The sequence below is a fragment of the Miscanthus floridulus genome, chromosome 3 (assembly GCF_019320115.1).
Source record: "Miscanthus floridulus cultivar M001 chromosome 3, ASM1932011v1, whole genome shotgun sequence".
Classification (NCBI taxonomy): domain Eukaryota; kingdom Viridiplantae; phylum Streptophyta; class Magnoliopsida; order Poales; family Poaceae; genus Miscanthus; species Miscanthus floridulus.
In genome coordinates, this window is record NC_089582.1 from 89806263 (window position 1) to 89830268 (window position 24006).

The 24006-nt window shown below is 53.6% G+C and overlaps 1 protein-coding gene across 1 annotated transcript; it reads right to left on the minus strand.

The window, feature by feature from the left end:
* Nucleotides 1-21395: 21395 nt before the first annotated feature.
* Nucleotides 21396-23102, minus strand: LOC136546084 (3-ketoacyl-CoA synthase 17-like). The gene has a single exon (XM_066538060.1). It carries the CDS (start codon nucleotides 23020-23022, stop codon nucleotides 21634-21636), a length of 1389 nt encoding a protein of 462 aa, XP_066394157.1. The 5' UTR covers nucleotides 23023-23102; the 3' UTR covers nucleotides 21396-21633.
* Nucleotides 23103-24006: the final 904 nt, after the last annotated feature.

A 24006-nucleotide genomic window follows, 5' to 3' on the forward strand; every position in this document is an offset into this window, starting at 1 on the left:
AAGCATCCCACCTGATGCCACTTAGGGCGCGTCTGGCTCACGCGTGAACCGCTGCCGCCCGACTATTGGCGAGCTCGGGTGCGCGTTTTGCACTACGGGCTGCCGCGTCAGCCAAACCTGCAGCAAAGTGCGGCGGCGGCGTTTGGCTCCGACGGCATGCCACGTGTGCGGCGTGGTTTGGGCGTTACTACCTGCTCTCAGGCATGATCCAATAGCTAATGTCTTGTCTAGAACCTCACAAAGTCGATCCTGCTTCCTACGGTCCTACGCAATAGTCTCTCCTATTGCGTAGCGCTCCACTCCCCATCGTCACCCCTTCCTGAGTCCTTCCTCTCCAACATTGGCGCTATTCATAGCGTAGGAGTGATGGTCGCGCACAGATGAGGCAGTCCTATGCCACTCCCCTACCGGCGAAATTGATCAGGTTAGTTGCATCGGGCACTCAATGCAACACTATGCTGTCGGCATGGATCTAGCTCAGTAGATGGATCTGATCATTGATGGCGGGATGGATTTGTGTATGTGTGGATGATTGGATGTAAAGACGTGTTTTTTTAGCGGAAAATACAGCAGCAGGGGAGGCCTCCGCTGTAAACTTTTTATTAAACAAAAAGAACACCAACATTTCTATAGAAGAAACAAAAAGGAAAGAATGCCTGAGGTGGGCAGCAGAGCTAAACTAGAGCGCTGTACAAGAAAGGAAGACAGAGCGCTTAACAGAATTGAATTTATGAGCTTGTAGTCTAATTTCTTCATAGAAGGAGCTTTTCCTATAATCAAAGGATGGTCAGCCTCTGTCAAATATAAAGTTGTTTCTCTGCTTCCAAATCTGCCAAGTGGCAATGACGAAGGTCTTCATAAAAAAAAGGGAAGTCTATTGTGAAGTCCCAATTTATACCGAGCTGTTGCCAGCAGGCCCGTGTTGATCATTGATGTTTGATGTGTGTTTGCGACTATAGCTAGGCTGCCGGATTGGTACGACTACACCGCTCTCGTGCTGAGCCCACTAGCACGTAACGACATGGCTAGCTAATTGTGCCTCAGTGTGCCATACCGGAGTGGGCTAGAGGCTAGCCATGCCATGCTACCTATTTGGCGATCTATATATAAAAGCGTCCCGATTAGCTTGGCAAATTTGGTGGTAGAACAAAAGGGACTATTTCAAAAATAAAATAAAGTTTGCACCTGGTATTTTTAAAATTAATTTTAGAGTTTAAGCACTTATATAAATAAAAGAAAGTGGCACGAGGGGCTCGTAGCATCGAAAACAAAGGAGAGATTTGTTCAAGCAAGAGTAGAAAGAAGTGTTTGTAGTATGTAGATTTAGATTTTTGTTCTTTCACGCGCAGGCATTCTCTATCTTAAATGATATATATTAAGGGTCTCTTTGGCACCGCTCCTAGCCCCAGGTTCACTCTCGGTTTTTCACGGAACCCTGCCAAACACTTGAAATGCTACTAGATTCTGGTGAGGAGCTGACGAGAATCACTTCTCCATTTATACTATGCGAGCTGGGAGCAAAAAAAAAAAAAAAAAAAAAAAAAAAAAAAACTCGCTCTCCACCGCTTCACGCCGCTCCCCACTCATTTGCCACCGGAATCGCTTCAGAATTGATTCTCACGTGCTCCCCACTAGAATCACAGCTTCGAAAAATAAATAAAAAAGTGAAACTCAACGGTCAAGAAGTGAAGCTCTACCGAAGTGGCCCAAAGGGTTTATTTGGAATGCATGAAAAATTTCACGTTCCTGTGTGTTTTGTTTCCTGTGAAGTTAAATTGATTCCCGTAAACTGCACGATTCTCGTAAAATTTCTATGATCCAAACCAGGCCCTGGACCAGTTTAATTGACAAAATGTGTAAATGATCAAACAATGTTATGACAAGCTCACCGGCCGGTGTTGCACTCGCTGGTAGCTGGCTCTGCGCGTCGATCTGTCACTGTGGACACCCTGCCCCGTACAGTACGTGTGTGCAGCGCAGCGCAGGGCCTAGCCTAGCCTGGCCGTCGGGCGTCGGCACGGCACGGGCTGGGGGCCGGGCCGTCAGCCGCGGACCGTGGACGCAGTCGTGCAGATGCATTGCGCTGTCCATAATCAGACGTCGTATCGTACACGGACACACTCCACGCTGGAGTGGACCTCGCGCGTACGTACGGCGGTCGTACACTGTTAGGCAGGCTGTTAGCATTCATCACTCATAAACAATTTTGTGTTGTTGTGTTGGTATACGTACGGGATTCCACCATACAGTACTACGTACGTACGGCGCTGAGTCACGCAGTAGTCCAACGGTGTGCATGCGTGTCTCGGCGCGGTCGTTCCTGGTCCCGTGCATTGCACGCTGCCCAACCAAATTTCAAAAGGGGACACCGGGACACAGGCACACAGCACAGCCACAGCGCACGGAGCGCATTTGCTTCCTTCGTTCAGGTCGTACCTGGTCCCGTGCATTGCACGCTGGAGTATGTTCCCTACCTGATAAGCCAGGGCTGAATATATCGTTGGCTGATATATTATGAGAGAAAAATATTATTTATTGACTAAAAAATACGATTTATAAGCCAAGTATAACCAAGTCATCGTGGATTCTACTAGGTAACTGTGGATAAACCCAAAGCCGTTGGTGCCCGAAGTGGAGAAGCTAGAGCACTACCAAAGAGTAGTACTACCTTCATCCTGAAAAAAGCATGCAACTATGCCACGAAAAATGGTTACCAAGTTTTGAGTGAATAAATATTCATGGTTATATCTTCAAATTATTTTATTATGAAAATGCATTTTGTAATTAATCCGATGGTATTTATTTGACATGGATATTTTTTTTATCTATAATTGGTTAAACTTAAGCTACTAAAACGTGATGCTGTGCTCCTAGAATTATGTTCTTTTGGGAATGGAAGTCGTATCAAGGCTTTCAAGATTAAAAAGAGAGAAAATTAGGCAATAGTGAAATATACCCTTGGTCTCTTAGAGTAGGGATCTAGAGAATCCATCAGCCTATTTGGCTGGGTTTATACGATGTATACGATCGTGAATTATAAGTTAGAATAATATTTTTATCTCGCACCAAACTAGTCAAACAAATCAGCAGTAAATAATCCACGATCGTTTACGACGAAACAAAAGCAGCATGTAGCACGTTCTGAATAAATCAAGGTAGTTAAAACTGAAAGGACCATTAGATTTGCCGGCTTGGTCATGTCACGCAGACTCGCTCTGGTCCTCCTACTCTTAGACCGAATTTTAGTCCATGTTTCATCAGATGTTTGACACATGCATAGAGTATTAAATATAGACTAAAAAATAACTAATTACATAGATTACGACTAATTTGCGAGACGAATTTTTTAAGCCTAATTAGTCCATGATTTGACAATGTGGTGCTACAGTAAATATACGCTAATTATGGGTTAGTTAGACTTAATAAATTCGCCTCATAAATTAGTCTCCATCTGTGTAATTAGTTTTATAATTAACTTATATTTAATCCTCCTAATTAACGTCCAAACGTTCGATATGACATGGACTAAAATTTAATCCGTGGAACCAAACACATTAAGCCATTATTGATGACTAGGAGTCGCAGGGTGCACGCTTCTTTTTTGAGGAAAAAAAATGACTGGTAGTGTAGTTTTACTTTTACAGTAGTACTTGCTTTTTTTGCGAGGGCTCCACCGAAGCTGCTAATCAGAGACGGTATGACTGTTATACCCCTGCGCAATACTCGATGTCTCAGTTACTCAGACAAGCGTGCAAATACAAACTACGGCCTCTTTACTATTAGCATGGTTTCACTGGATCGCAGTTTCACGGCTGGTGAGCCACTGTAGCAATAGCAAGAGCTGAACCAGCTTCGATCTATAGTACCCCTCTGTTCCTTAAAACATAATTATAAGTTACTTTGATTTTTTATTATCTATTTTACTATCTAAATATATTATTATATCTAAATACATAACAAAATAGATATATCAAAAAAGACGAAGAAGCCCTTGAGATGGGTCAAGAAGAGGCCCTATCCTTGCCCATTAAACGTAGGGTGCATGCTGCGTGTTCCTCCAAAATTGAATAAAAAGAAATATTGCTCCTGTGCACATACAAATTCCACGTCCCAAACAGAACTATTGACATGTTGCCATATATAATATATGACTAGCAAATATACTCGTGCGTTGCAATGGAAGAGAAAAAAATATCATAAAAATATTAGAAGAAGTCTACATAACTCCATCACCTATTGCGACTCAACTATTCCACCCTCAACCTATAAAACCAAGTATTTAACCTCTCACCTTTGCAAAATCGTTCAAATAACCCCCTATGGTGATTTTGCATAGCGGTTTTGCCACGTTGACGCGATGAGGTAGACTTTGATGCTGACGTGGATGACTGACATGTGGGCCCTGCTTGTAATTATTTATGTTTTATTCTTTGCATAAAATTTAAAGTTTATAATTCATTTTGATGAGCATGAAATATATAATATCAATTAGTATTAGCAATAATACGATAATATCCTATTAAATCTATATAAAAAATAATACTTTGATAGAAACATTTCACCCATTGAAAGGCACACCATAATTTTAGATTTGATAATATCTATATGTAGGTAGAGTTTTGCCGGATACCATATAACGGGGTACCCCGAGCATACACCAAAAGGGGCACTTAAATCCCATCAACGACAAAGTTAGAGGGTAAGCCATGGGCTCATCACCAGCCCCGTCCGAGCCCACCCGGCTCTCCGCATCGCCTCAGGCCTCTCATAGGAGGTCTCGGCGTCCTGACGCAATTTCCGCCTCGCGTGAGGCCTCTCACGGAAGGCCTTGGCAAGGAGCCCAATCTCCGTCTCGCGCAAGGCCTCATTCTCCGTATTGCTCGAGGCTGGCTTATCCACAGCCCGTCGCCCCCGCCTCGACCGGTCTTCCCGACAGCACGTCATGTCCCATTAATACGTCAACCACTCCCGCAATCTCAGCCGGACAACGGCTCGACACCGCAGAATGGCCGACGGGACATGAGGTCGCATCAGCGCCATAACAGCTGAGACAGGGCACGGCGGGGATTACCGGCCACTGTATTCTGACGCTGTGCCCACGATCAGCGCCCGCACTATACTGTGCCCCGCGATCCCCGCCTCGAAAACAACATGACATGGGCAGCCTGGCACGGGTCATCATCGCCTCTGAGCCTCGGCACTCTGCACCGGGGTCTCGGCTATCTCGGGATTCGTGTCTGCCGAGACCCCCACCGCGGTGCGGCCTCGGCACCGACCGAGCCTCGGCCTCGTGCATAGTCAATCCACAGCGACCCGCACGCTGACCGCCGCACCCGCTCCAAGGCAGCCCTAGAGCTCCCATGACGCATAGGATCGGATGTGACCTGCATGTCGCCCTAGTGCTCCAAGGACGGACCACTCCGACGACAACTCTGCCACAGGCTACAGGGCTCGGACATGCCGCCTCTATTCGCACGACGCCGTATAGTTAGCACATGTACTGCCCTTGTCCTTCCTTCAAACTATAAAAGGAAAGGACTTGGGCTATTTCTAGGGGGAGGTAGGTTCTCACGAAGGGCAACACTCTGTAACACGCACACTTCCCTACCGCTTGAGAGCAACATCTTAAGCAGCCCACATCACTCCCCACCGAGACCTGGGACTAGCTCCCTCTCTCACCTAGCTTGTAACCCCCTACTACTAGCACTTCGGTGTAAGGAATACAAGATCAATCTCTCAGACTGGACGTAGGGCCCGAATTGCCAGAACCAGTATAAACCTTGTGTCTCTTTGCATAACCATCCGGAATCAAGAACACGCATGATAAATTCACTAGTTGGTTGAGGACCCCCCGGTCCGAAACACCGACAGTTGGCGCGCCAGGTAGGGGCCTCTACGTGTCAATTTTGCCATCCCAACAAGTTCTGGATGGCAGACCCCGTACGACCGCTGCGTCTCGGCACGGTGGTCTGGTTTGGGAGCCTGGAGTTCATGTCTCTAGGGCACAAGTACGACATGGTACTTCTCACACCCCGAGCCCTGCCTGCCGATGACGACGTCATGCATCGGCGGCCTAGGCGCAGGCGGCACCTAGGCGGCTGTTCTCGCCGCGCTCGCCAGGCACGACGCGAGCAGGGTCACCCCGATGCCACGCAAACCCAGGACGACTCGCCGCTCTCCATCGGCATCCCATGACCAGCTGTTGGCGCAGGGTCCCTGGTTGGGGATCTATCTAGCCTAAGCCTAGACAAGGGAAAAACACTGGTGGCACCCGGTGACGCCCCGACATCAAGCTCCGCTCCACCACTCCTTGAGGAGCCAACTCCGGCAGAATAGAGCCCGACGACGGCACTATCTCCATATCCCTTCGGGTTGAGAAATGTCACCGCATCTTATGCTTACGCCTATGCTTCCACTCACGCGGACCTCTCGGAGCGCCGCCAGTGCTTCGCCCTCAACTTCGACACCATCGCATCGACCCACACCCACGCTGACTCCTCGGAGGAGGACAAGGCATGGGCTGGAGCGGATTTCTCCGACCTCCACGATCGTGAAACCATGCGCCGCTTCCTGGCCGCTAGTGACTATTGCTTTGGCAACTCCGATTCTGACGGTGAAGTACTTATGATCCCACTCATGAATGCTTCCATGTCGGACTTGGGATGCCAAGCATGGGCGATGAGGATGAGGGGGTAGACAACCGCACTCCGCTTCATCAGAGAACGGGCGATGCTATGCCTTCACGCATTGTCCCACCGGTAGCACGGAACGAGAACCTTGCCCTCGGATAATTCCGACGCCTGGACCTGGAACAACTCCGTGAGCTTCAGGCCAAGGTCGAGCAAGATCGACTTCTTCTGCAACAGCTCTGAAGCACTCTCGAGCAGGAGCAGCAAGGCTGCAGTGATGGCGGAGGAGCCCGATGATGGGCTCGCGATGTGCACCATCGCATCAATGACGACGAAGGGGACGATCATCCCCCAATCTTCAATCGCGCTAGCCAGAATGTTGTGGCTGCGGCAATGCTAGTGCGTGCAATGCCCGAGCCCTCCACCACGGAAGGACGATGGGTTCACGGCGAGCTCTGGGATCTCCTCGAGACTACCATGGTGCAGCAGGCCAAGAGTTCTGCCTCCAGGCGGCGTGGTGCCATCTCGGACCTCCCCTCAGCATCGCATCGGCAGGATAGGGAGGCCTCGGTTCGTCCCAAGCCTACTCGGGTGCTGACCATCAACAGGGTCCCCCCCGGTCCACAACCGCCTCGACAACCAACGCGAGGCCCAGGGCGACCACGAGGTGATCGGCCGGCGACGGCGCCACGATAGGGAGTGGCCCGCTCAAGGCTACCATCCGCATCGAGGCGGCCGATATGACAGTGAGGAAGACCGTAGTCCTTCTCCTGAACCACCTGGCCCTCGAGTCTTTAGTAGAGCCATCCGCAATGCTCAGTTTCTAGCCCAGTTCCACCAACCAGCCAACCTCACCAAGTATAGCGGTGAAACCAACCCCGAGCTCTGGCTTGCTAATTACCGCCTGGCTTATCAGCTAGGCGGCGCTGACAATGACTGGCTCATCATCCACAACCTTCCCTTGCTCTTATTAGACTCAGCATGAGCCTAGCTCGAGCACCTTCCTCCCTCTTAGATCCACGACTAGCGCAACTTGGTTCGGATCTTCGTCGGGAATTTCTAGGGCATATACGTGCGCCCTGGAAACTCCTGGGACCTTAAGAGTTGTCGCCAGAAACCAGATGAGTCTCTCCGAGACTTCATCCGGCGCTTCTCTAAACAGTGCACTGAGTTGCCCAGCGTCGGTGACTCAGGGATCGTCCAGGCTTTTCTCTCTGGCACCACCTGCCAAGATTTGGTCCGAGAATTAGGCCGGAACGTACCGCGCTCGGCCGCCGCGCTCCTCGACATCGCCACCAACTTTGCCTTAGGTGAGGAGGCTGTGGGGGCCATCTTCCCCATGGATGACGCCAAGGGGAAGCGGAGGGATGAGGCCCTCGAGGCCTTAGTTCCCCGCCTCCCCAAAAGGAAGAAGAAGGATCGCCAGGGGAAGCGGGCTGTCCTCGAGGGTGATATGGTCGTGGCCGCAGAACACAAGAATCCCTGAGGCCTTAGGGGCCCTAGACCTTTCAACAACATGCTTAAGAAACCCTGCCCTTACCACCAAGGCCCGGTCAAGCACGCCCTTGAGGATTGTTCCATGCTGTGGCGTTACTACGCCAGGTTCAGGCTCCCCGACGACGACGCCAAGCAGAAGGGTGTCGGCAATCGGGACAACGACAAGGATGATGGGTTCCCCAAGGTACACAATGCCTTCATGATCTTCGGCGGACCCTCAGCGTGCCTTACGGCATGGTAGCGAGAGAGGGAACGCCGAGAGGTCTTCTCAGTCAAGGTGGCCACTCCCTGGTACCTCGACTGGTCTCGGGAGGCGATCACCTTTGATCGGGATGACCACCCCGACCATGTTCCAAATCCCAGGCAGTACCCACTTGTTGTCGACCCGATCATCGGCAACACCCGACTCTCCAAGGTGTTAATGGACGGAGGCAGCGGCCTCAATATCCTATACGCCAACACCCTGGAGCTCTTGGAGATCGACCGATCGAGGCTCTAAGGCGACGCCGCACCCTTGCACGGCATCGTGCCAGGGAAATGCACGCAACCCCTCGGGTGCATCGACCTTCCCATCTGCTTCGGCACCCCCTCCAACTACCGCAAGGAGGTCCTTACCTTCGAGGTGGTCGGGTTCGTGGGAACCTACCATGCCATCCTAGGGCGGCCATGCTACGCTAAGTTCATGGTAGTCCCTAACTATACCTACCTCAAGCTCAAGATGCCAGGCCCTAGTGGTATCATCACGATTGAGTCCACGTACGAACACGTATACGACTGCGACGTCGAGTGCATCGAGTACGTCGAGGCTCTCACCGAGGCTGAAACCCTCATCGCCAACCTCGACCAACTCAGTGGCGAGGCGCCTGACTCCAAGCGTTGTGCAGGGGTGTTCGAGCCTGTGGAGGCCATCAAGCTCGTCCCGATTGACCCCGCCTGCCCCGACGACCGGGCGCTGAGGATCAGCGCCACCCTCGACATCAAATAGGAAGCCGTGCTCGTCGACTTCCTTCGTGCGAATGCCAACATATTCGTATGGAGTCCCTCGGACATGCCAGGCATACCGAGGGAGGTCGCCGAGCACGCCTTGGACATCCGGGCCGGCTCTAGACCGGTGAAGCAATGCCTGCACTGCTTCAATGAGGAAAAGCATAGGGCCATCGATGAGGAGGTGCAGAAACTCTTGGCGGCCGGGTTCATCAAGGAAGTGTCCCACCCAGAGTGGTTGGCTAACCCTGTATTAGTTAGGAAGAAAATGGGAAATGGAGGATGTGTGTAGACTACACCGGTTTGAACAAAGCCTGTCCAAAAGTCCCCTTCCCGTTACCCTGAATCGATCAGATCGTTGACTCCACTACGGGGTGCGAGACCCTGTCTTTCCTCAATGCGTATTCTGGTTACCATCAAATCAAGATGAAAGAGTCTGACCAGCTTGCAACTTCTTTCATCACCCCATTCGGCATGTACTGCTACGTGACAATGCCTTTCGGCCTCAGAAACGCAGGGGCCATGTACCAGCGGTGCATGACCCAGGTCTTTGGTGACCACATTGGGCGGACCATCGAGGCCTATGTGGATGACATCATGGTCAAGACCAGAAAGGCCAAGGATCTCGTCAACGACTTGAGGATAGCCTTCAAATGCCTTAGAGAGAAGGGCATCAAGCTCAATCCTGAGAAGTGTGTGTTTGGGGTCCCCCGAGGCATGCTCTTGGGATTCATAGTCTTGGAACACAGCATCGAAGCCAACCCAGAGAAGATCTCGACCATAACTAGCATAGGACCAATTAGAGACCTCAAGGGAGTACAGAGGGTCATGGGATGCCTTGCGGCCCTGAGCCGCTTCATCTCGCGCCTCGGCGAAAAAGGCTTGCCTTGTACCGACTCTTGAGAAAATCCAAGCGTTTTTCTTGGACCCCCGAGGCCGAAGAGGCCCTCGATAGACTAAAAGCGCTGCTCACAAATCCTCCCGTCCTGGTACCCCTGGTCAGGGATGAGGCCCTCTTACTCTATGTCACCGCAACGACCCAAGTGGTCAGCGCTGCCGTAGTAGTAGAAAGGCAGGAAGAAGGGCATGCTCTACCCACCCAACGACCTATTTACTTCATTAGCGAGGTGCTCTCTGAGACCAAAACACGCTACCCCCACATCCAGAAGCTGGTCTACGTCGTAGTCCTGGCCCGGCGCAAGCTGCGTCACTACTTCAAGTCTCACCCAGTGACTGTGGTATCGTCTTTCCCTTTAGGAGAGATAGTCTATAACCAGGAGGCCTCAGGCAGGATAGCCAAGTGGGTCATTGAGCTTATGGGGGAAGCCTTGACTTTTGCGCCTCGGAAAGCAATTAAGTCTTAGGTCTTGGCCGATTTTATAGCTGAGTGGACCGACACCCAACTACCACCTGCTCAAGTCCAGGCAGAATGCTAGACCATGTACTTCGACGGGTCTCTGATGAAGACCGGGGCAGGCGCGGGTCTCCTCTTCGTCTCACCCCTTGGAGTACACATGCGCTACATGGTGTGGCTCCACTTCGCCGCCTCCAACAACGTGGCCGAGTACGAGGCCCTTGTCAATAGCTTGCAAGTTGCCATCAAACTTGGGGTACGGTGTCTCGACGTCCGGGGTGACTCACAGCTCGTCGTCAATCAGGTCATGAAGGAGTCAAATTGCCTCGACCCCAAAATGGAGGCTTACTGCAAGTTGGTGCGTCGCCTAGAAGACAAGTTCGACGGTCTCAAACTAAACCACATCGCGCGGAAGTACAACGAGGCCGCCGATGAACTGGCAAAGATGGCCTTGGCACGGGCTCTGGTCCCCCCGAACGTCTTTGCTAGGGACCTCCACAAACCTTCCATTGACTACACCTTGGTAACAGAGGAGGGCCCACCTATGGAATCCGTGGCAGGGCTCGACGCCCCCTCTACTGCTGAGACCCCCTTGACCAAGCCCGAGGTCATGGAAGTCAACACCGAGCCTCCACAGACCGACCAGGACGTGGATTGGCGAACCCTATTCCTCGATTGGCTTGATCGGAGGGAGCTTCCTAGTGATAGGACCGAAGCCCGACAGCTTGCGCGCCGAGCCAAGACTTACGTCCTCTGCAATGACGAATTGTATAGGCGAAGTCCCTGCTGAGGTGGGCCGAGCCCTGCTTTGGGACTTGCATGTAGGGGCCTGCAGGCACCATGCGGCGCCTCAGACGCTCATGGGAAACGCTTTCTGCCAAGGGTTCTACTAGCCGATGGTGGTCGCCGACACCACCAAGCTAGTACGCTCCTACGAAGGATGCCAGTACTATGCTTGGCAGACGCATCTCCCGGCCCTAGCCCTCCAAACCATCCCCATCACGTGGCCGTTCGTCGTGTGGGGGCTCGACATGGTCGGGCCTCTGCAAAAGGCCCTCGGGGGCTACACCCATCTACTGGTATCAATCGACAAGTTCTCCAAATGGATTGAGGCTTGTTCGATCAGTCAAATTAAATCCGAGCAAGCGGTGTTGTTCTTCACTAACATTATCCATAGGTTTGGGGTTCCTAACACCATCATCACCGACAACGGGACACAGTTCACCGGCAAAAAGTTCTTGACGTTTTGCGATGACCACCACATCCGTGTGGCCTGGTCGGCTGTAGGACACCCAAGGACCAACGGCTAAGTAGAACGTGCCAACGGCATGATCCTACAAGGCCTCAAGCCAAGAATTTACAACCGGTTGAAGAAGTTTGGCAAGAAATGGCTCGCCGAACTCCCATCGGTCATATGGAGCCTGAGGAACACTCCAAGCCGAGCCACGGGGTTCACGCCTTTCTTCCTGGTCTATGGGGCCGAGGCCATCCTCCCCACTGACTTGGAATATGGTTCCCCAAGGCTATAAGCCTATAACGAACAAAGTAACCGCACCACCCAAGAGGACGCCCTCGACCAATTGGAGGAAGCCCAAGACGTCGCGCTACTACACTTGGCTAAATACCAACAAACCCTACGGCGCTATTAGGCCCGGTGTGTTCAAGGCCGAGACTTGAAGGTAGGCGACCTGGTGTTGAGACTAGCATAGAGCAACAAGGGCCGCCACAAGCTGACCCCGCCATGGGAAGGACCGTACATCATCGCCCAAGTACTGAAGCCTGGGACCTACAAGCTAGCCAACGAGAAGGGCGAAATCTTCACCAACGCTTGGAACATAGAACAGCTACGTCGCTTTTATCCTTAAAATTCCAAGCATTGTATATATTTCTTCTCGGAATACAATTGAAACCCATTTTTAGTTGTTCTAATTTTTCGAGAAGTTCCCCGAGCCTATCGTTGGTCTCGGCAATACGATGACACTGTAAGGGAGACTTAGCTTTGCCTCCGCAGAACCAAATCTCCCACGGGGCTAGATGGGGGATTCCCCCTAAAGTCCCACGCACCATTTTTAAGTCATTTTTTGAAAAAATTCCTACGCCAAACCCTCTAGCACGCTCTAACGAATCGGTTGCAGAAAACCCAAGGACCAAAAGCCCGTTTCAAGGCCAGAAGGCTGGTAGAGTCACGAGACAGCCTAAGCCTCCGAGCTACGGCGCTCCCTCACCACCTTTCGCCCAAGGGACGGCTTAGGCTCCAAAGGGGTTTCTTGTAAAGAAATCAGATCGGAGACAACAAGAGGGCAGAGGCTCGGAAATACAAGACAAACGATTAAAGAAACACGAGTACTTTAAAAAGAAAGGCCTCGGCGGCCACAAGCGTTATGATACAAATCTAATTCCTACTCTATTTACATGGCCACCTGGGCCCAGGTCAAGGCTCAGCACCTCCGACATCGGTAGACAGTGGGGGAGGGACCACCTCCTCTTCAAACAACGTTGCCAGCGTGGTGTCAGGGCCTTTCGCCGCCTCCAACAGCTTCGTCACCACCTCGTCGGCCTCGTCGTCATCATCGGGCAAGACGTAGCCATCGCTGATGGCTTGAAGGTCAACACCAACGTAGTGCGAGGCGATGACGGCCAGTGAGCGCTTGATGCCTGTGTGCAGCGCTCCTCAGAGCCGCTCACACACTTGACCACTCAGTGTAGTCAGATAGCTCCCAAGGGAGCTGCCTGACTGAACCCCCTCGACTGCCAAGGCATCGCAGGTGGCATAGGCGGCACTCTTTAGTGCCTCGTGCTCCCCAATCTCGGTCTCGAGCACCGTCTGCACCGCGCTGGAAGCCTCGGCTGCCCGAGTAACCTCCGCCTCTGACTCTACACCATGGAAAATGGAATGAGGTTGAGCGAGGGAAAAAACAACCTAAATTAGGGGCGGAAGCCTACGGAACTCACCCTTGGCCTTCTGCTCCCAGCGTCGGGTCTCGACCTGATAGGCCTTGGCTTTCTCCTTCTAGCGCAGGGCCTCGGCCCAGGAAGCCTCGGCCTTCTCCTTCAGGCGCTGGGCCTCGACCCAAGAAGCCTCGGCCGCCCTAGAAACTTCACTCCCCAGCTCTGCGTGACACAAGGAAGTTAGGGAACAAACATAAGGAAAAGAAAATAAAACAAGGGGACTAGGACTCACCCTCGGCCGCCCCCTCCAAACCACAGCCTCAGTTCGCAAGGCCTCAGCTGCTGTAAGGGCCTCATCCAAAGCACCTTTTGTTAGCTGGTGTGCGCTCTATTCTGCCCTTAGCTGCCCAGCAAGAGCCGTGGCCAAGGCCGTAGCTTCTACGGCTCGAGCCCTGAAGGCATCCCGATCACTGGCCGCGTGGGTGAGCTCCTCCTCCAACTCCTTGACCCACGCCGCCAGAGGGGCGAGCTGCTCCTGGGCTGTGGCCGCCTCGACCTTTGCGTCGGCACAACGAAGGCGGAGGTCCTCCACCTCTATGCTCCGTGCCAATAGGAGCTCATTGGCGCTGGCAAGAAGGCCCTTCTATCGCTGAAGCTGGTCCCAGACATCCCTCTCCCAGCGGAGGAAGATCGACTTCCCAAGAGACTAGGTCTCGAGCTCCTAAGGGAAATAGAACAGGGGTCAATCCCTATAGAGAAAGCCCAGAAAAAGACCACCACATGGGAAAAGAAAGTACGAACCTGGGTGACTTCGGGCAAATCGTTGGCCACCACGGACAGCGCCGTCCATAGAGACCGCTCCACCAGCTGGCGGTACTGCTCGAACGTGTCCCAGCGACCGCCCTCGGCCGCGTCCTCGAGGGCAAATATAGGCCCTACCTCAGGATCATCCCGGCTTTGCCATAGGACACATGGGTGGTTCCACCTATGGGGTTCGGGTCGCACCTGCGTGAGGGCTGAGCTTCCCTCACCCAGAGTTGGAATCGGCTATTCCACGACACCGACCGCCTCGGCGCCGGCCATCTCTTGTGCCCGGGAAGTATCATCAGAGGAGATCAGAAGAATCTCTACCTCCCGAGTGCTCTCTCGCAACGGCGGCGGGCCCTAAACCAAGGGTGCCGCCAAGGCCTTCGCCGCCTTCATCTCCATTTCCTAGGCTAGCAGCCCCGCCACGATCGCGTCAGCGTCGGTGGTCCCGAGGGCTCCAGCCTCTGCCATCGTGGCCTCGGTGGTCCCGGGGGCTCCGGCCTCCACCATCGTGGCCTTGGTGGTCTCGGGGGCTCCGGCCTCCGCCATCGTGGGCTCGGTAGTCGTGAGGGCCCCGGTGCCCGCTGCAGCGGCCTCGATGGTCCCGGGCACCGTAGTCTCCATCGCCCCAACCTGCGAAACCCCGGGGACCTCCTTCCCGATGGTCTCGGCGGCCAAGGGAACCTTGGCCGCATCCGACCCACGAGCCTCGCCATCACGGGGCGGAGGCGCTACCTCCCCTTCCTATGTTAGGCCTGCCTCGGCAGCCCCTCCTGGAGTGGCTGACTCCTTCAGGTCAGCCCTCGCCGATGCCGCACCACGATGCAGGGCGGCTTGCACCTCCGCCACCCAGTGGGTGGTGGAGCCCGGGTTAACCTTGAGCGCTTTGAGGGGCGCCAAGGTAGGCACCTCCGCAGGCCGCTTTCGGCTAAGGACAAGACGATCACAGGGTCAGTACAAGACAAAAGAACAAACGGAAGGCACTGCGACCCCACCAAAAATACACCTACCTCGAGCGGGGCGGCAACTGCTTTGCCACGGCGACCCTCGTCCGCAAAGGCGGCGGCGGCGGTAGAGGCATCGCCTCTGTGTCCATCGGCGTCGGTTGGTCCTCAACGGACCCCGGCGCCCCCTCGATCCTCTACGGGGGCAGTTGTGTCGCCTCCGCCACCACTTGTTCCACCACCATCGCCGAGCCCACCGGGCTGACGACGCGTTTGCCGAACGCCCGCGCCTCAGGCGTGTCAGCCTCGGCCCCAGAGCGGGCAATTGCCGACCCCAGGTCAGCTCCTCCTCCTCCCGGGAGTGTCGGGCTGCTTGCCAATGCCCTGGGCACCACCTCCACTACATCAGGGAGATGGTCTAGGGGACCTTGCCCCACCTCGCCCTCGTCATCCCCATCCGAGGCCTTCATCGGCAGCGACGGCGACGGGGATTCCTCCAACGGGAGACCATCCTTCCTTTGTTGATGGCGGCGCTTGTCCAGCTCCTCGCGCGCGAGGATCTTCTTTGTGCGCTTCACCGCCTTGGCGTCTTTCCGTTTTTTCTGCACGTCGGCGTGTGCCCAGTGATTGCCCGCCGCCTTGCGTCCTCGGGAACAGGCGGCAGAGAGGAGCGCATGTCCCGCATCCCCTACAGGAATGACGAACGCGCATAAAGGAACAAGAAGTAAGAAGAAACGGAGGAGGCTCGGGAGCTACAGCGGCACATGACTTACCAGCGAGAGGAACCCCCGCGATGGTCGCATCATGATGGGGGTCAAGTTGCCACCCCCGCCTCTACCGTCTCCCCCACCCAACGAAGAATTTCCTCGTTGGAAAGGGCGGAGGAGGACATCCGGATGCCCTCAATGGGCTCACCCGGCTTCATCTCGAACAGCCACCGCCATCGAGCCATCAGCGGCAGCACCCTCCGGTGGTGGAAGGCAGCCATGACCATAGCCATGGTAAGGCCACGGCCCCGTAGCCTCTCCAGCCCCTCCAAAAGCGGCTGCAGCTTGGGCTGGTCGTCCTTCGGGACGCCGTACTTCCACCTCTCTGGGTATCTCCCCACAATCCGCCCAGTGTAGGGGGGAAGTCCTCCATCGTCGTTACGAAGGTAGAACCAGCTCGTGTAGCACTGGCGATTGGATGACGCGAGCTAGGCTAGGATGTAGAGGTGCTGGTGGTCCTAGCGCACTTGGAGAGTGCAGCCGCCGGCCCTCATCGCTTTCCTCGTGCCCAACGTGCCCGTCGGCTTAGTGGTGTGCCCTGCCTAGAAGAGATGGAGCCACAACTCCCAATGGGGAGCAATCCCTAAGTACCCCTCATAGATGGCAACGAAGATGGCCTCCTATGCGATAGAGTTGGGGTTGAAGTTGTGTAGCTCCACGCCATAGTAGTGCGGGAGCTCCCGCATGAACCGATCCGCCGGGACGCCGAGGCCGCGCTCGTGAAAGGAGATGAAGCTCACGACGTAGCCATCGCGAGGCCTCGGCTCTGGCTTGCAGTACGGAGCAATCCACTTCGGCCTGTTGGGGTCTGTCACCAGACGAAGGAGTCCACCGTCGACGAGCGACTGGAGTGTCTCCATGGTAACGTCGAAAGGATCCCAGGGGTCTGCCTCGACAACAATGATGTTGCCAGCCATGAGTGCGGTGGAGGGATCGGATGCGGCGGTGAGTTTTTCTCTCTCTCACTCTCTCGCTTTTTCTCGCTTTCCCCCTGGCTTGCTCTTCTCCCTTCTTCTTCTCGGCACCCGCTGCTCTAGCGACGGCTCGATGGAGGCAGAGCTAACATAGGCAAGGTAAGGTGAGGAGGGGTGAGACTCTTTGAGTATTTATGCAGGGGGAAGGTGAAATGAATGGGCGATGAAATTGGGGAAGTTTCCCCTCGATCCGGCGTAGTTAACCATGATCCGATTTTGCCGCCCACGCGCCCACTTCTTTCTCATTAATTATGGGAATAGTTACATCCCATCAACCACGTCACGCTTAGCCACTACGGCAGCATGCGTCGTTTTGCCTCCCCAGGAAACCACCTCAAAAGGCACGTCGCCCGTTGCCGAGCCGATTGGGAAGATATTCCCCTGACCCTATTCCTTTCAGGTGAAGGAACCGGGCTCCGAGCCCGTTACGGTCCAGGGGTTCGAAGGCTAGGCCCCTAGGGGTTTCGATAGCCACCCTAGGATAACAGAGTTAGGGACGACCGTGGGCGAGCCTATACGAGGCTGAGGCCCAAGCAAGCAAAATGCTTGGGACGCCCTAAAGTCATGTTCGAGATCGACAGGGAGGTCTCCAAATGGGATCCCACCGTAGGGAGGCACCGAGCCACCGAGCCCCAGCGAACAGCCTTGGCACCCACTAGAGAAACCCTTCGGTACTTTTGGAGTGCGTCTCTGGATCGCTAGCCATCCCCTAGCAAATGGGGCACGGGCCTCCACTCGGACTCACCCGGTAACAGCTCACCGGAAGTGCCAACGCTCGTGCCCACCGAGGGTAGCCTAGCACATTCCACCCCTCCTTCTGAGCAAAAAGGAAGCGTGAGGGTCATACAAAAAAGCCAGGGGAACCCCCGACGGACCTCTCGCCCCGTGCAGAGGCTAGGGGGCTCTTTCTACAATCTTGCCAAGACCTAGCAACCCCAGTTCGCACTCAAGGGGGCTCGGCAAAACAACCCCTCCTTTCGAGTGAAAAGGAAGCGCGAGGGTCGTACAAAAAGCCAGGGGAGCTCCTGATGACCCTCCTACTTCATGTGGAGGCTAGGGAGCCCTTCCTGCAACCTCGCTGAGACCCCGCGACCAAGGCTCGCGCCCAAAGGGGCCTCGGCAAACAAACCCTCAAGCGCAAGGGGCGTATAAAAAGCTAGGGAAGCTCCTGACGGTCCTCTCGCTCCATGTAAAGGCTAGGGGGCTCTTCCTGCAACCTTGCTGAGACCCAGTGACTCTGGCTCGCACCCGAATGGGCTTGGCAAACAAACCCTTCGTCCGAACGAAAAGGTTATGTGAGGGTCGAACAAAAAAGCCAGGGGACCCCTGACCACCCTCTTGCTCTAGGCGGAGGCTCGGGGGCTCCTCCTGCACCCAAGACAAAGACAAACGATCGAAGCCTGCGCTAGAAGCTTCGTTACAAATATGATAAAGGGCACCGAGCCCGTTACGGTCCAGGGGTTCTAGGGCTGGGCCCCCTAAGGTTTCAACAGCCGCCCTAGGGCAATAGAGTCAGAGACAACTATGGGTGAGCCCACGAATGGCCGAGGCCCAAGCAAGCGAAATGCTTGGGACACCCTAAGTCGTGTCCGAGACCGGCAGAGAGGTCTCCGAATGGGATCCCACCGTAGGGAGGCACCGAGCCACCGACGCCCAGCGAACGGCCTCGGCACCCACTAGAGAAACCCTCTGGTACTCTTGGAGTGCGTCTTTGGACCGCTAGCCATCCCCTAGCGAACGGGGCATGGGCCTCCACTCGAACCTACCCGATAATAGCTCACCGGAAGTGCCAACGCTCGTGCCCACCGAGGGTAGCCTGGCACATTCCACCCCTCATTCCAAGCGAAAAGGAAGCGTGGGGGTCATACAAAAAGCTAGGGGAACCCCTGACAGACCTCTTGCTCCGTGCGGAGGCTAGGGGGCTCTTCCTGTGACCTTGTCGAGACCCCCGCGACCCGAACTCGCACTTGGGGGCTCGGCAAACATGATAAAAACTCCTCACTCAAACACAAAAACAAAAAAGCCCCTGTAGGAGTAACTCCACTCCTCTAGGGCCTCGGGGGCTACACCCGGCGGATGCGCTCGCACGCACCCACCAAAACCTTAGGAAGCAAAACACAATCCCTACGGGAGCGACTGCAAGCCAAGTCTCGATAAACCCTCAGGGAGAGTGCACTCACTCCCCCTGAGGCTTGGGGGCTACTGTCGGGTACCATAAAATGGGGTACGCCGAGCGTACACCAAAAGGGGCACTTAAATCCCATCAACGACAAAGTTAGAGGGTAAGCCATGGGCTCATCACTAGCCCTGTCCGAGCCCACCTGGCTCTTCGTATCCCCTTAGGCCTCTCACAGGAGGTCTCAGCGTCCTGACGCAATTTCCGCCTCGCGCGAGGCCTCTCACGAAAGGCCTCGGCAAGGAGCCCAATCTCCGTCTCGTGCGAGGCCTCATTCTCCGTATCGCTCGAGGCTGGCTTATCCACAGCCCATCGCCCCCGCCTCGACCGGTCTTCCCGACAGCACGTCATGTCCCATTAATACGTCAACCACTCCCGCAATCTCAGCCGGACGATGGCTCGACACCGTAGAATGGCCGACGGGACATGAGGTCGCATCAGCACCATACCGGCTAAGACAGGGCACGGCGGGGATTACCGACCACTGTATTCTGACACTGTGCCCACGATCAGTGCCCGCACTACACTATGCCCCGCGATCCCTGCCTCGAAAACAACATGACATGGGCAGCCTGGCCCAGGTCATCATCGCCTCCGAGCCTCGGCACTCTGCACCGGGGTCTCGGCTATCTCGGGATTCGTGTCTGCCGAGACCCCCCACTGCGGTGCGGCCTCGACACCGACCGAGCCTCGGCCTCGCACACAGTCAATCCACAGCGACCCGCACGCTGACCGCCGCACCCGCTTCGAGGCAGCCCTGGAGCTCCCATGACGCATAGGATCGGATGTGACCTGCACGCCGCCCCAGTGCTCCAAGGACGGACCACTCCGACGACAACTCCGCCATAGGCTACAGGGCTCGGACATGCCGCCTCTGTTCGCATGACGCCGTATAGTTAACACATGTACTGTCCTTGTCCTCCCTTCAAACTATAAAAGGAAAGGACTTGGGCTATTTCTGGGGGGTAGGTTCTCACGAAGGGCAACACTCTGTAACACGCACACTTCCCTGCCGCTTGAGAGCAACGTCTCAAGCAGCCCACATCACTCCTCGCCGAGACCTGGGACTGGTTCCCTCTCTCGCCTAGCTTGTAACCCCGTACTACAAGCACTTCGGTGCAAGGAATACAAGATCAATCTCTCAGACTGGACGTAGGGCCCGAATTGCCCGAACCAGTATAAACCTTGTGTCTCTTTGCATAACCATCGGAATCGGGAACACGCAGGATAAATTCACTAGTTGGTTGAGGACCCCCAGTCCGAAACACCGACAAGTTTAATTTTAGTTACAGAGGATTGCACTGGTACTTACATATAGCTTGTTCAAAATTTGCTCATTATTTGATTAAATGGATAATTGGTTGATCTGGGTTCTAACAAAAATAAGTTTTGTTCATAATCAAAACTATATCAACAACTTAGCGGTAGGAATATTTATTTATTAATGAAAGATAAGTATATTTATTATTTGTTTTATACAGAAGGACAAATAAAATGAAAAAAAAACAAAAGGCATGGGCAAAAAATTAGTCACATATCTTTTTGCATGCATGCCCATACCCAATCCCCATGCATATGTGAGTCGGTGACAATAATAACATGCCACGGGTACATGTTCGTCCAGGAAAACAGGCATGGAGAAATAGGCCACCTCAACCCACGACAATGAGTCTATCTTTGTAGTCCCATAAAAACTTTCCATGATTTAATATTCAGAGGCGAACTGAGTTGGACAAAAAAAAAGTCTTCTTGATTTCTATTTTATCTTTTTCTATTTATTTATTAGTATTCGTATTCAACTTACTCAGGATCGGAGAGATCTATTTATCTAGGTTACCTAGGATATCTTTGGGGAGTTTTTTTTTTCTAGTCCTTTTTTTTTCTTTTCTTTTCTTTTCTTGGCGGGCGGCTTATTTTTTATTTAGACAAATAAGTCACTACTGGCTGGCGTGGGATTTGGGATTCCGATTTTTTTTTCTTGTGCACACGCTCTATTCGTTTTTCTATTTTCTTATTAGCGTACGTAGAGAAGTTTTTTGTTTGATTTTCTTTGTTGCTTTACAGTATATGAATATGTTTTGTTTTTTTCGTGTTCTTTTTCCACATCCCATTGGTTCCGTCACTTCTGATTGGTTTTCAATCCGTTACTTTTTTTCTTTTTCCAATTTTCAATATAAATATTAAAAAACATAGGAATCTAGACTTTCAGTTTCTGACCTAATACGTTTTGAAATTGAACTTCGTATCGCGCTAGACAAAAGATATATTCTAACTTATCTGAACACGGGCTATATATATATAAGTCGAGACAGAAGAAACTCTCTTGTGGGGTAGTTAGAGGGAGGCGGACCAAAAAATATATGGACAAAAAAATTACCGGAAATGCTCCTTTATTACAAGGGATAGATATATCAGTGACGCACAAATATATATGCCTCAAACAATGCATATGCATATAGGTCTTAGAGCTAATGAGACAGGCAGACAGCTGATCATCATGCATCCAAGCATACCAGACAACTGACCATACGCCTTTTCACTGATGTTGCTTATCAAACGACTGACTGACGCAGACTCAAGCACGAGATGCGTCGCTAATGATATGAGATATATCAAGCATGCTTGTGCGTCTTGGACGGCGGCGGCGGCGGCACCGGGTAGCGGTGGACGCATCCGTTCCATGGGTTGTCGGCGTCGGGCGCGGCGTCCCGCAGCGCGCGCCAGACGTTGCTGCACGCCTTGAACCCGGTCCCGAACGCCAGCATCCAGAGGCGGTCGCCGGCGCGGACGCGGCGCTTGGCCTCGAAGTAGGCCAGCTCATAGAACACCAGGCTGCTGGAGGTGTTGCCGAACCGGTGCAGCGTCGACCGCGCCGGCTCCACCACGTAGGGCCCGAACCCCATCAGCCGCGCCACCGAGTCGATCACCGCCTTCCCGCCCGAGTGGATGCAGATGTGCTCGAACGCGCGCAGGAAGTCGGGCACCTCCGCCGCCGCCGCCTTGCGGTTGCCCGCCGCGTAGGCGCGCGCCACGCGCCACGCGTACCGGAGCATCTCGGACACGGGGAGCACCTGGGGCCCCAGCGTGGTGATGTGCCTCCGGAGCGCCGCGCCGGCGACGCGGACCAGGTCCTTGGTGAGCGCCACGCCCAGGTTGCCCTCCTCGTCCTCCATCTGCAGCGCCGCGTTGAAGGCCGCGTCGTCCGCGCCGTGGTGCGTCCGCAGCGTGCGCACCAGCTCGTACTTGGCGTCCGCGCGCCGGGCCGGGACGTCCGTCACCAGCGCCGCCGCACTGCCCACGCGGAAGATGCAGTTGGTCACCAGCATGTGCTTGTTCTTGCCGAAGTACCAGTTCAGGCTCGTGTTCTCCGTCACCACCACCAGCGCGTACCCGCCGGACCCCGCCCGCCGCGCGCGCAGCGAACGCGCCGCCGTGTCGATGCCCACCGTCCCCGCGCTGCAACCCATCCCGGCGACGCTGTACGACTTCACGTCGGCCCGCATCTTGAACCGGTGCACGATCATGGACGCCAGCGACGGCATCGGGGAGAACATGGAGCAGGCCACCACCAGGACGCTGATGTCGCTTGGACTCACGTCCGACTTCGCCAGGAGCTGCTCCACGACGGCGAACAGGCCCTCCTCGGCCTCCTGGATGGCGAAGGCCAGCGTCTTCTCGAACTTGCCCGAGTAGATGAAGGGCGGCGCGAAGGTCTCCTGCCCCAGACCGGACTTGCTGTACACCAGGCGCATGAAGTCGGCGATGTCGTCGGAGTAGCGGCGGCACTTGAGGCCGAAGTACTCGCACACCTCCAGGTTCACCTGCCGCTCCGCGTCCGGGAGGTGGCAGCTGTAGTTCAGGAGGTACACCGGCCGCTGCCGCCTCAGCAGGCGCCGGAGCACGGTGGCCAGGAAGACGAGCGCTGAGGCGACGAGGGGCACGATCACCGGGAGCGGGAGGGTGCGCAGCGATGCCATGGCCGCCGCCGTGCTCGACAACATGACCACCGAGCTCTGCCTGGAGAGCTAGAGTGCACTGCCTAGTTACTGTTAAGTGCACGCACTCTTGGTGTGGTGGCAGGGGACTTGCTCTTGGCTGGAATGTACTTCTATTTTATAGGCATAGAGATACAGTACGATGCCGACAACATACATCCCGTGTTTTTGGCATAGAATGAGGTAGTGTTTAGTTTCCAAAATTTTTCAAGATTTTCTGTCAGATTAAATCTTTGGACGCATGCACGAAGTATTAAATATAAATAAAAAATAAAACTAATTACACAGTTTAGACGAAATTCACGAGACGAATCTTTTAAACCTAATTAGACTATAATTAGAGACTAATTATTAAATAATAACGAAAGTGCTACAGCACTATTTCGCTAAAAATTCCATCACCTAAACGTGTTACTGGAAATAAATATAATTATTATAATAATACATCAATCATTTTCGGACCTAGGATCCTATTTCATAGAGCTTCGAGTGACTACTACTTCTAGCGAGCAGTCTTTTTTTTTTCTCTCCGTCCTTTCAAAGCAAATTAGGTGGCGAGGAGTAAAGTCTACAGACGTCGCATCACGTATTATACTGGATGTCACGTGAAAGTGTTTGCACAGTAATAATAAAATAAATTATAGAAGTCCTCAGTAATCCACGAGTTGAATTTATTAAGTCTAATTAATCCACCATTAGCATATATTTACTATAGCACCACATTGTCAAATTATGGACTAATTAGGCTTAAAAAATTCGTCTCCTAAATTAGTCGCAATCTGTGCAATTAGTTATTTTTTAGTCTATATTTAATACTCCATGTATGTGTCAAACATCCGATGTGATATGGAGTAAACTTTAGGGGGAGAAAATAAACAAGGCCTAAAAGTTCTTTTTTTTGCTATCTTCGGCTCCTCCGCGCACCGGAGCAAAGAACCGAAGATATGACGACCAAAGCTAAGATGTATAAACAGGTATATGGATAGATAT